General features: G+C 28.9%; 1 protein-coding gene across 1 annotated transcript in view; it reads right to left on the reverse strand.

Moving 5' to 3' along the window:
• Positions 1-8,828: 8,828 nt before the first annotated feature.
• The window catches only part of LOC113384530, a gene marked incomplete at its 3' end in the record, with an annotated part of 79,252 nt that continues 74,931 nt past the window's right edge, over positions 8,829-13,149 (reverse strand). The window contains 2 exon segments of the mRNA XM_026622262.1: positions 8,829-9,205; positions 11,130-11,309. Coding sequence (XP_026478047.1) covers positions 8,829-9,205; positions 11,130-11,309 — 557 coding nt within the window.

The following is a 13,149-nucleotide window of genomic DNA, read 5'->3' on the forward strand; positions in this document are numbered from 1 at the left end:
GTTATTATTCACTGAACGTAACACTGTTGGCACTGTATAAAATCTGAAAAAAAACAAATTACATTAAAAATTAATTAAACAACTACATTAAATAATTATAACAAGTCAATTGCAAATAATTCCAACATAAGTTCAAATATAAATTTTAATGTTTTAATAGTTTTCTAATTCTAATATTTTTCTTCATTATTATTGACTTTGTAGTCAAATATATTAGCCATTTTCAATAAAATGATTTTGTACAATTATTATGCAATATTTATAGTTTAATGTTACACTGCATATGTTCTTATTTCTATTTGTCATTTAATAATTCAATATTTAAATCAAAATGTATATTCAAATAAAACTCTACAGTTGGAATTATTTATATTTACATAATATAAAATATATACAATATACATTAGATACATATGTACATACATATATTTATATATGTATGTACTTGCGCTTTGATTTGATTAATTTTTATTGAATTATAATTAAAAAAAAAATTGGAAACGGTTTTGAATTATATTATTGGATTTACATCATTTTCTATATTTTAATATAATTTTGGCCAAAGAGTTATTTCAAAACCAAAACAGCAACTCTTTTGGCAAAAATTATTTTGAAATATAAAAATAACATAAATCGATTTATATAAATAATGAACAGTTTCCATTTTTTTTTATTTATAATTCACTAAATAAAATTAAATAAATCAAAACACAAGCAAACACCATGCATAAATCATATATTCAAAAAACTGAATATATGACTTTTTTTTAGAAATTACTTGAAAAAAGTTTTAGAATAATATTAATTATTATAAATGACTTACCATTCACTGTTGTATCACCACGAGGTCCCAACACGAAATGACTTAACATGGTTCTTGTGCCAGCTTTTATGGGGGCAAAAAGGCGCCAAAACAATATAAATCGTTACCCGTTATACCCGTTTATGCCGTTACTTACATATTCAAATTCAAATCTTATATTTTTGTCATAGATTGTTATCAATGATAAAATCATCTTTGGTTGTTGTCTTATCAATAAATAGTTTTGGGTATTAGGCAATTGATAGCGCTAGTGTTGGCAAAATCACAGATAACCTGTCATGGTTTATTTACATTTGGATTTTTGAAGAAAATAAACAAATAAATTCAGTCTTAAAAGATTTTGAATATCTTTTGGAAAGATTATAGTGATTATATGGGTACATATACTTAATTTTAATTAAGTCATGATTTAGTACATTAATATAAAGTGAACCTCTGGGTTTTCCTTTTGAAATTCTATGTTATTTGTCAAATTAATTACTCAATGTCTTTCTATGTAGACAGATTGTAATTTATAAGAAAATAAAAATAATAAAAAATGGCTACATGAAAAATTTGTGTACTTGGTATGAAATTATATATACTAAAGATAAAATTAAATTTAAAATCAAAATATTATTAATATTATCTGTAATAATAATATTTTCAATTTATTAAAGTGTTCTATTATACATGTATATATACCTGTATAGTGCTGGATTTACAGTAGGGGCAGTCGGGGCTACTGCCCAGGGTGGCAAATTTTCGGAGGAGGCAAATTTTGGATAGTGAGAAGATAATTCTTTACCATATAATTAACTCATTTTTTTAATAACATTTTTAATTTAAAGAAATATAATTAACAAAATATTATACAAATGCAATGCAAAATTTGGCAATTTGGCTAATATAAAGTTTCGTAAGTGAGTTGAAAGTTTAAGACAAATATGTCTTCAGATCTCGAGCCCTCTTAAGATGACGAATTTGTGCACTTCCAAGCTCATAGTGCCGAAAAATTAAATTAGTGACGCATGGCATTGTGTCTACGGCAAGTTAGTGAAACTTTCCGTACTGAAAATTGCATTTCATAAAAAGCTTTAAATTTTTTTGAAAAATGATAAAAATTGAATTTAAAAAAACTTTTTTTATATTCGAATTTTTTGAAAATTATTAAGTTTCATTTATTAAACTTATTAAAATTAAATTTTATTTGAATAATTCGATTTCTATTGATACCGAGACGTGCAGTTGTTGGCCAAGACGGGTCCAACTGTTTCGGAAATACGGGCCAAAATGCCAAAAATACTAATTCATTTTTTGAGAAACGAAACGTCCAATATCATTAAAAGAAATTTACATATATAGACAAAATGGAGAACTGATTAAATTTGTGGGAAGCAGATCTAGCGGTTTCGGTGATCCAATAAAAAAAATTTGAAAGAGAAACATTTGGCGGTCAAAAATGATCATTAGCCATGTGCACATCAAATTAACAGATATTTAATAATATAAATTTTGTTTACATTTCTATGGGTTCTGTAAAATTATTTATCTGTTATACTGCGTGGCGGCGCTTCTTTATTTTGTCTGTACGCAGCTAAAGCAGGCCGATCGCTTTAATTCTTCTTTTTTTAATTTAATATTTGGTACGGGAAGTTTCAGCAATTATCTTAAGGCACGATGCCAAGCACCACTATTTACACTATGTAATGCGTAATAATTTTTCTGCAATCAAATAGTTATTTTAATTTTAGAAAAATGATATACATATATATAAACTATTTTAAATAAAAATTTAGAGATGGGGCGGCATTTTTGTCAGTGCCCCAGGGCGCCAAATTTCTGAATCCGGCCCTGCTCGCCATAAAGTTTTAAAAATTAAATGCAACCCGCTAGACAAAAAGATGGTTCATTCTTAGAATAATGGATCTATGAAGAGATAAGATAGAGACATTTTCGAATTTCCTCGCTCACAAGTGAAATGGTTCCAAATTGATAAAAAACAATTCTCTGAAAGTTTTAGCTCTTAATATTAACTTTTAGATAGTGCGCAATTCATAAAACTGACAAATTCTGAAAGACCTTTTGCTTTGTAATTTAACTTTTTAAAAATAATTTCCTTTTCACACGATTCGAATTATTGTCGATTATTTTTTTACAAGTACATGTAGAATTACAACCCTATAAAAACTTATAAATGTATATTATTAATAAGTGAACTTCAGAAGAATATAAACTAAATCTATTAATTAAGTTGATAGAAAATGTGTTTTTCAAAATTTACTATTATTTATATTAAGTATGTTTACCCATTTTTATTATATGATCTTTATAAATAAAAATATTAAAAAACATGTTATTTAAATAATAAATTATCCTCAGTTTTTTTTTCCAAGAAATAATAATACAGTCTTTGCTTTTTAATTTGTTACCTTTGAATATTTTACGAAAGTTAGAGAAAAATATTAGATTTTTTAGAAAGAACAATTATTATTAATAATAATTAATTAGTGGTGTTGTCGAGCCGGAACGCGCCGGAACGTCGATCATACAGAAAATGATTTGGTAAGTAAATTTTATATTTTATAGTTTAATTAATGTTTATTAAACAATTTTATTATTGAAATAAACATACAAATATATGTATAAATGGGTTTTGTAATGATTTTTGTTTCTTTTTTTTTAACGAAACCGGAACAAACATGAGAACGGTTTTTGAACCGGTTTTTAAAATTTAACGTTCCGGTAAAGAAAATATTAGCACAACACCACTGATTATTAACAATATAAGATTCAACAACAATATAAACTAGCTGTAAGTGGAATTCTGTCTTGAGGCTATTATGGCACCGTGCCTTAAGGCAAATTGCTGGAACTTCCCGTTGAATACTGAATGTTTTCTAATAGATTATTATAAATATTGTATCATTGTCTAATATAAAATAATAAAATAAAATCTGAAATATTTTCGATATACAAAAAACTAAAAAAAAAAAACTAAAAAAAAAAAAAAAAAAAAAAAAAATTGGAAATTTTCAAATTTTTTTTTCCAAAATCAATTATTTTGTTAAGACGAGCAGAAAGTTCTTTGAATCATTTAAATCGGACGCTTAGTTCTCTCAAAAACTGCTATTTTTTACATATTTAGCTCCGTATCTTCAAATGGCTGGGCCTGCCTTTGCCAAAAACTAATAAACACTTCTCCCAATTATTACTAATTGAATGTTTTTTAGATCATTCAAATCGGATACTCCGTTCTCTCAAAATTCGATTTCTATTTTCTGCACTCTTTGCTCCGTATCTTCGAAACGGCTGGACCTGCCTTTGCCAAAAACTAATCAGCTCTTTTTCCCTATCAATGGAAATCGAATGTTTTTTGAACCATTCAATCCGTTGATCCGTGCGCCCTAAAACGTGACTGGAAATTTGTATCCACACATACATACACACACACACACACATACACACACACACACACACACATCCATTTTTTCTGAGGTATGCCAAAACGTTCAGAAACCTTCAAAACGTCGAGAAATGTAAAAATTTTCAATTCCGATTTTCGGCCCATTACAATAACTTACCCTACGGGAAGTTAATAAATTTATATCCAAAGTCTAGTTATTAGCAAACGATACTTTATTGATATTCATATAATAACATATTAAATTATTTGCATATATGTAATATATTGTTTAATATTGTGAAATCAAATATGAATATAGAAAATGAAATCTTAGGATAATAATTTAAATAACTAAAAAAACAGAACTGTTATGAAAATTCACAGCCACATTTTGAATTCAAGAAAAAATGTCAATAATGTCACAATTTATTATTAGAATTATTACAAAATAAAATATTATTAGTGCAGATCACATGTAATATTAAAAAGTTGGTATAACAAAATATCTACTTATAATTTAAGTTATAATAGTTTTACTTGAACATAAATGATCAATAGTGGATATTTTTTACTAATAAAAAGTCGTTAAATTGTCAATTAATAATTAAAGATGCTACATATAGCCATAACATATTAAAATTTATAATAATCAATTTATTTTAACCTATGATTAAAATACAATTATATTGTATTTAAAATATTTTTAAAATAAATAAAAATCATTTGTAATTTTTTTGAGATATTAATTTTTGTGAAGAGAATGAGAAATTGTTTTAGTTATTTTACATGTTAATAATTGTTATAACTGCTTACAAAATGGCATTGGGTCGTGAAATCGTCGAAAATACGAATTTCCAGCTTCTTCTGTAAGAGAAATAAATCATTATCTATAGTACCTTTGCAAATTCAACTTAAAATTTAAAAAATAATATTAAATTGAAAATTGTAAAAAATGATTTAAAAAATTTTAAGAAATAAAATCGTGAATGCAGTAAAGGTCTCTAAAGAGACGCACGAGTGCATGAAAATATGTTCTTAAAAGGGTTAATATGGTTTTAGATACATTCTACAGTGAATAAGAATAGTAAAACTTAATTTAAATCTGTCTAATAATATTATTGCAAAGAATAATAAACAAAACCATTATTTGAAACTATTTCTTGGTTTAATATACACGTATTTCGACGGACATGGTGGTAATGGCAACGTTCTCGATAGAAACACGTACTGGGTATAAAAAACTGATTGTAAAATTGAACTGCATAGTGAATATATTGCACTAATAAAAATAAAAGATGTATGTAAAAAATCCATTCAATAGAATAGGTTGTAAGAAGTATGCGAAATAAACAAAAAAATACCTAACTAGTTGAAAGTGGCATTTAGCCTTAAGGCAAGTTGCATGAACTTCCCGAAATGTGTAAGAATTGACTTACTCAATCGAAATTGAACTTTAGATGTGTAAATCATATTTTCAACGGTTTATTTCAAAAATTAAGTTATAGATTACAATTAAATCTAAACATTGCGATTTCGAATAGAATTTTCTCAAACACATTTAAATTAACTGTAATTAAATTAATTATATTGCACAGACACGTGCTTGTATGCCCTAAAATTGTAGCTTATTATTTTAAATTTTAATGAATTGATAATGTTTGACTCATCATATCACAAAAGCAACTTTTACAAAAATTTGACTATAATATTTTCTCAAACTTTGATGAATTTTTAACACTAAACTATTTGTCGCAGAGCCGTAACATTTTAGTATGATCTATAAGACCATGATATCTATTGCAGTTAATTTTAAGAAAACGGCTCGGCAGATTTTTACCTAAAATTAATCAGTATCATTCCAAACCAATATCTTTCGAACAGTTTTTGATTTTTTAAAATCGATTCAGAATTGCGGGCTAAAACGTAGACGAATTTTTTCACTTTTCTGCTATTTACAAAGAAACGGCTTGGCTGATCGTCGCGCGAAATTAATAAACAAACCTTAGTTTTTATCGAGATACATCAAATGGCTTTTGAATTTTTGAAAGCGGTCAGTCCGTTTTAGAGAAAAGTCAATTTACGTAAAAAATCTGTTCACACACACACACGCATACTATTTCCAAATTTCGTGCCAATCGATTCAGAATGGCTTCAAACGTGGAGAAAACTTAGCAAATCGGATTTTTTTTATGAAAACATAAAATTGAATGAATTGATTGATTGAATTTTTGGTTGAATCAATGACGCTTTGTCTACTTTCAAGCAGCATCATCATTCCGCTTTCATGAAACTTCTTATTATTATTAGTAAAAAACTTAATGAGATGCAATTTGACACCGAAGTAATCATTTCATTGCTTATCATTCAAGGAGTTGTGAAAAGATCTATAAAAAAATTAATCAGAAAGTGCAAGATCAGGACTGCATGGTTGATAGGCAAAACATCCTAACCAAGCTCCAATATATTTTACCAATTGGCTCAAAAATATATGGTGTCAATATTGTAATAAATCATTGCTTCTAATTGTCAATTCAGGCTGCTTTTTCTTCGAACGGCGAATTATACCAAAGAAGGGTCAAAGGATTTCTTTGTATCAACTTTGACTGGACGACCAGGCCGTTTTTCGTCTTTGAGTGCAATATCATCAGAACAAAATTTGGCAAACAAATAATGTCTTATTTTGTTTGCAAAAATAACTAGTTGGTATTGGTATTTTGCCTTGAGGCAAGTTACATGAACTTCCCGATTTGTGTAAATAATCGACTTAATCCATGATAGATAAATTAATTTATGAGTAGTTAAAAGTATTCGAAGTGGATTTATTACACATTATTGAAAATCGAACACGTCAACCCGGTCGGAGTATTTTTTAAAAGCAAATTTTCAAAAATCAATAATTTTAATAATTGAGCCAGTTTTTTGTAGGACTTTAATTGTTTAGTATGTTCATTAAGACTAAGCATTTATTGTTGTACCAGGTAAATCATCTAATTTTTTTTAACAAATGTTAAAAAAAACTACTCATTTTCTCAAACTATGATGAATTTTTAAAATTAAACTACTTGTAAGGCCGTAATATTTCAGTAAGTTCTATAAGACCATGATATATATCGCCCAAAAAAGTTCCATGAAAATCGGCTTAAATTTTTTTTCAACAGTTAATTACAAGAAAACGGCTCGGTAGATTTTCACCTAAAACTAATCAGTATCATTCCCAACTAATATCTTTCGAACAGTTTTTGATTTTTTAAAATCGGTTAGGTAGTATGAGCTTAAATGTGGACGAAAGGTTTAACACTTTTTCCAAAGTACAAAGAAACGGCTCGGCCAATCGTCGCACAAAACTGAGAAACGATAATCCTAATCGAGATACATCAAATGGTTTTTAAATTTCTGAAATCGGTTCAGGCGTTTTTGAGCAAACGTCGATGAAAGTTCTAATTTTGACAAATGCCAAAAACACCATACTAATTTTTGCAAACTTTGATGAATTTTTAAAGCTAAACAAGTTGTCGTAGGGCCGTAATATTTAGTATGATCTAGAAGACTATGGTATCTACCGTTAAAAAAATAATAAAAATCGACAAAAAATTTTTTTTAACACCTTATTACAAGAAAACGGCCCGGCCGATCTCTACCAAAAACTAATCAGGACGATTCCCAACCAATATCTTTCGAACGATTTTTGAATTTTCAAAATCGATTCAGAATTGCGGACTAAAACGTGGACGAAAAACTTTTTACTTTTCTGCTATTTACGAAGAAACGGCTTGGCCGATCGTCGCACAAAACTGACAACAAACAATAGTCCTCATCGAGATACATCGAATGGCTTTTAAATTTTTGAAATCGGTCCAGCCGTTTTTGAGAAAACGGCGATTTACGGCAAAAAATCTGTTGGTGCACACGCACACACGCACACACACACACACATACTTTTTCCATATTTGGTCTCATTCGATTCAGAATGGCTTGAAACGTCGAGAAAACATAAAATTAGCTAATCGGATTTTTTGATGAAAACATAAACTTCTCCTTCGTGAAGTTAAAAAAGTAAGATATGACAAAATTTCGTTTTGATTTTTCACCTTTCAGCAAACGCCGAACGAAACCCAGACAGCAGATATGCCTAGTAAGTACCCAATAACAAAATATTTGGAGAACACCAGCAAACCTAAAATCCAATTGAAATCGTTAAGACTGAAAATCGCACTTACTTAGTTGCCTACGGAATAATTCAAGTGTCCAAATGTTGAAAAGTTAGGTACACTATAAAAAAATTAAAACCTTTCTACCTCTATTACCTTCTACTGTTATATTTGTGTAATTTATTTAGTTAAGGTCAATATATTCTAAATAGTTGAACGGCTTTCAATGTTGCTTTTTGAATTGGTTAAAATAATTAGTATTGGTTCCCTGACACATGTTATATTGGAAAATTAATTTTAGAAGACCACACATATTTTGTCATTGAAGATTTTTTGTCATTCAACTTACTTTACTTTCAAAACCGATCATTCGATATGTAGTTATAATGTAAATTAACGAAATAATGATAAAGATATGTCGATAAATTTGCTTTTAAAATATTATTTAAAAACATCCCTTTTCTACACTTACCAATTTTTTCTAAATCCCTTTGCAGCTGCTCCAGCTCCTCCTCTACTGTTAGCTGGCACATTCTTTTTAGGTTTATTGTGTTCCATAGTGGCACATTTTGGGATGTGCCTTTCTGCAGCAGCCTGGTTAAATCTGCGTCCACAATGTGGACACTGGACATAGTCGGGATTTTCGCTTGGAGGAGGTGGTGGCAAATCTGATAATTTTCCACCAGATTTCAAATGTTGTTGGACTTCTTTCGCAGCCCTGATAGCGTTTATGAAATCTTCGTGCTTCTTGCGCCAATTTGTTTGCAGTGGCGGACGTTTTGGAATTTGCGAAGTTCCTGATGGATTTTTACGAGCGCGTATTCGGACGAATTGTTCGGCATCAGTGCCCTGATTAAAAGAAATAGAATTAAACGTGACGGTATGACAAAGATAGAATCATTATAGAACTTAAGATTTTATTGTATCAGGGAATAAAAATGTGAATTTTGCGTTTTGACGTTTCTAAAATATGTAATGATTTAAATTAATAATTGCAAATTATGTTCCAAGTTCATGTTAACCCTTGCATAATGAATTGCCAAACGATATTAAGATGACCAATGATGGCGATAAATTAAAAGAAAAATAAAGAAATACTATAAGGAAATTGAAGACAAAGAAGACTGAAGAGTCATATAAAGATAGAGTTATTTTAATTATAATAGATATTATATTAATGAAATGTATATATAGAATATGAAAACTGTTTTCATAATCTCTCATACCAGGCACTTCTGTCTGTCTGAGATATGAAAATAATGTATATATAATAAAATAAAAAAAATAAAATAAAATAAACTAAATATTGCAAAGTTGAAAAAAAAACACTAAACCTCCCAACGAATTTATGTATAACTTAGACATTTTTATTAACCATTATCAAAGTATATGACAATTCTTAGAATATACTAATAATAATTTTCTTCAAGCTTTCATTTTAGTTATTTTTTTATTTTCCGAAAAAAAAATATGTGGCCTAACTATCACGGACGGTCAACTTGACCGGTGGAAAATAATGTTATTTGGGTAGTTGTTTATATCAAAATATAGGTGTAGATTTCTAAAAATATACCAAATAAACCAGACAAATTAAAATAAAGTTCTGTATGATGTGTCAAGTCAATAGTAAATATACAAAAAAATGGGTTTCCCTATTTTGAAAATGATAAGAGGAGAGACTCTTCAATATTTCAATTGGATATTCTTATACTGATAAATTCATTCTCAGATTTTGAAGCAATTTGTATAAATCAAATTTCATTACTCTGACGGTGTATAAAAAATAATTGTTCCAAGTTTCAAACATTATCCAATAGAATTAGGAGAAAGCAGCAAAATTGAACCAAAGCTATTAGATTTTGTATTAGTAAATTGTTTGGTAAAAATGTGGCAAACCAGATGGCTAAAAAATGTAACTTGAAGCAGAAAATTTGTAGGTGGCAACTTATGGTTTATTTCAATATACTGAACTTAGGTGGATATATGCGTAAATTGTGTATAAAGAGATGACGAGTAATCAATCATTTTAGGCACGAATTTTTGTTCTAGTTAATTTCTTAACTCGGCGTTGCATATTCAAAATCTTTAGGAATCAAGTTTTATCAACACTGTCCATAAGTTCGGCTTTGTGTAGACGAAAACCTTGCCAATTAAAAATTGCGAAAGTTACGAAACAACAAATTTGCGTCAAATGTACATTTCAGACAAATAATTTATAAACAATGTGAGAAAGCCGAATGAAGTATTATGTATGAATGTATGCATATGGCATTCTTTATAAATATTTAATTTTATCATTTTTTTAAATTTCTTTTAGAGATGATATAAAAATAAATTTATATGAAGTGTGCGAAAATTTCTTTAATTTATGTACAATAAAAATGAATCAATCATTATCTGAATTAAATAATAAAATAGATAAATTTAATTGTAGGTCAATAGGTCAATAGGCATAGGCATACACGAAAAGTCGATAGGTTCAGTGTTAATATAAATTGACTATACCATAATAGTTTTATATAGTAGAATTTACGTTTTTTAGCTTTCTGTACATTTGCAAAATATTATTTATTTTTATAACCTTGAATTAAAGCGGAAATTAGAAAAATATGAGACCGCGAGGATGTACAAGGAATAAACACATCATAGATATGTACTGTGTTTAAACAGAAACAGTTCATAAAGAGTATAACTTCAACTACAATAATTTATGTGCAGCTTTCTGAGCATGAAGAATATGCCCGTCATAACTTAAATCTTTACAATAACTTACCTGAACTCGGTGTTTTAGTGCATCATACACTTTGCGCTTCTTCTGTGCAGTTTTTTGGCAGATTTCTCGATGTTTCTGTATACGATCATTGGCAAAATTTCTTCCGCAAATTGAACAATTGACTAGTTCGCCGCTGGCTAAGGCACTTGCTACAGCTTCAGAAGGAGCTGGCCGGGAACTCTGTAGAGATTGATAAAAATAATATTATTGTATAATTAAAAAAAATTATATTGTAAAATTATATCTATATTGTAATATAGATCAATTATCGATCATACTTTCCGAATAATATAATTAACTATTCCCAAAAAGCGTCAATATTTCTAACAAGGCTAGGTGTCTCGGACCGTGAGTCCACAGGAAAAACTTAAAACTGTTAACGTATAAGATCTTTTATATGGCTAATACTGCCTGACAAAAATGACATTTTTGTTTTTTTCCTCTAACTTATTTTTAAATGTACTTAGAACTTCACGCTAATTCAAATATCCCATTTTTGTAACAGCTCCTGTTTTTGAGTTATGGGAAACTACCCCCATTAGTCATTTCGACTATGATCAGCGCAGTATAACAAATAACTAAGAGTTTTACCTGTTGTTTTTGATATGGCTCCGACTGTAAGATGTTGTGTTCATAAAATATATAGTTTTTGATGCATTTGTGGTGAATATATTTTAGACAAATGACGAAAACATAGATTTGACTACGTAAAGGCAGTGTATTTCAACCCCTTTAAAATCGAATTGCGCAATCAACATAAAACATGGGTTCTTCCTACTATGCTAAATTGCGTATTATGTTTACTACAATGTCCAAAAGGGGGCGACCATTAATCACGTGATCGACTTTTTAAGGATTTTTGGATCCCACCGAACCCTTGATGAAACGTGGTGATATTCAAAATTAACCCCACACTCTCCCCAACCACACGTGAGGTGTTTTTTTAGGTACGGCATAAAATAGTAAAATTTTCAACTGATAAAAAATACATGGTTTATAAAATACATAAATAGGATTGAGAGGAAAACCAGGGATCCAGACGAGAGAATCCACCAAGACTGACATCAGAACTTTGAACATTTGAACAGAATCCATGAACTGTCAACATTCGAAAATTATATAAAAAACTTTTGAAAGCATAAAATGAAATTTGTGTTATTTTTCATTAAATAAATTGAGACAATAGAAGCAAATGGTCATAGTACTTTATGACCCCAATGGTCTTGGGATCTACTAACAATCAGATGTACGACCTCTATCCATTTTAATGATGAACAACCTAGAACATGAACATCTTCTGCCTACCTGTATGTATTGGATTAAGAGACCAACGTTAAAAGAAAAGGGAGGATGAGTTAAAAACTGATATGTCCGATAATTCCCAAATTAGGCAAAAATCCATGAAAAAGATCGAAAGGAAAACCAGGAGGCCAGGCGAGAGAATCCACCAAAACATCAGGACCACTTTATACTTGTTTATCCATGATCAGGACTTTGGAGGAATGATATCGAGAGAGGTGGGACGTTTGGCATGATGGCTGACAAATGTTGCTTATGACAAAATCAGTGAGAAATTATCCATGCTCGAAAATTATATAAAAATACTTAAAGGCATAAAATAACATTTGGTTATTTATCATTGTAATTTGAGGTAAAACTAACACATTGGTATATCTCAAAAACTAAAGCTGTTCAAAGATCTATTACTATTTTTGGAATCAGCATCCTCGAAGTACTTTCAAATCATTATAAGCCTTAACTTTAATTAATTAATTTATATTTATCATAGCCTTACCGTTGACGTCGCAGCCTTTGGACAAGGAGATTTCGGCACCTGTGGATGGAAATATATTATTAGTCAACAAACTTATTATTAATTAATTTTGTATAATCCATAAATTTCAATCAATCGTTTATACTTCATACATGAATACCTTATTTTGCACTTGTGGCATATTATTGTAATAAAATAAATAAATATCAAAGTTATTGTAACAAAATAAAAAATTGAAGTTGACGG

This window comes from Ctenocephalides felis, unplaced genomic scaffold (assembly GCF_003426905.1).
Source record: "Ctenocephalides felis isolate EL2017-DRISC unplaced genomic scaffold, ASM342690v1 CF-g0.4_SCAFFOLD_03571, whole genome shotgun sequence".
Classification (NCBI taxonomy): domain Eukaryota; kingdom Metazoa; phylum Arthropoda; class Insecta; order Siphonaptera; family Pulicidae; genus Ctenocephalides; species Ctenocephalides felis.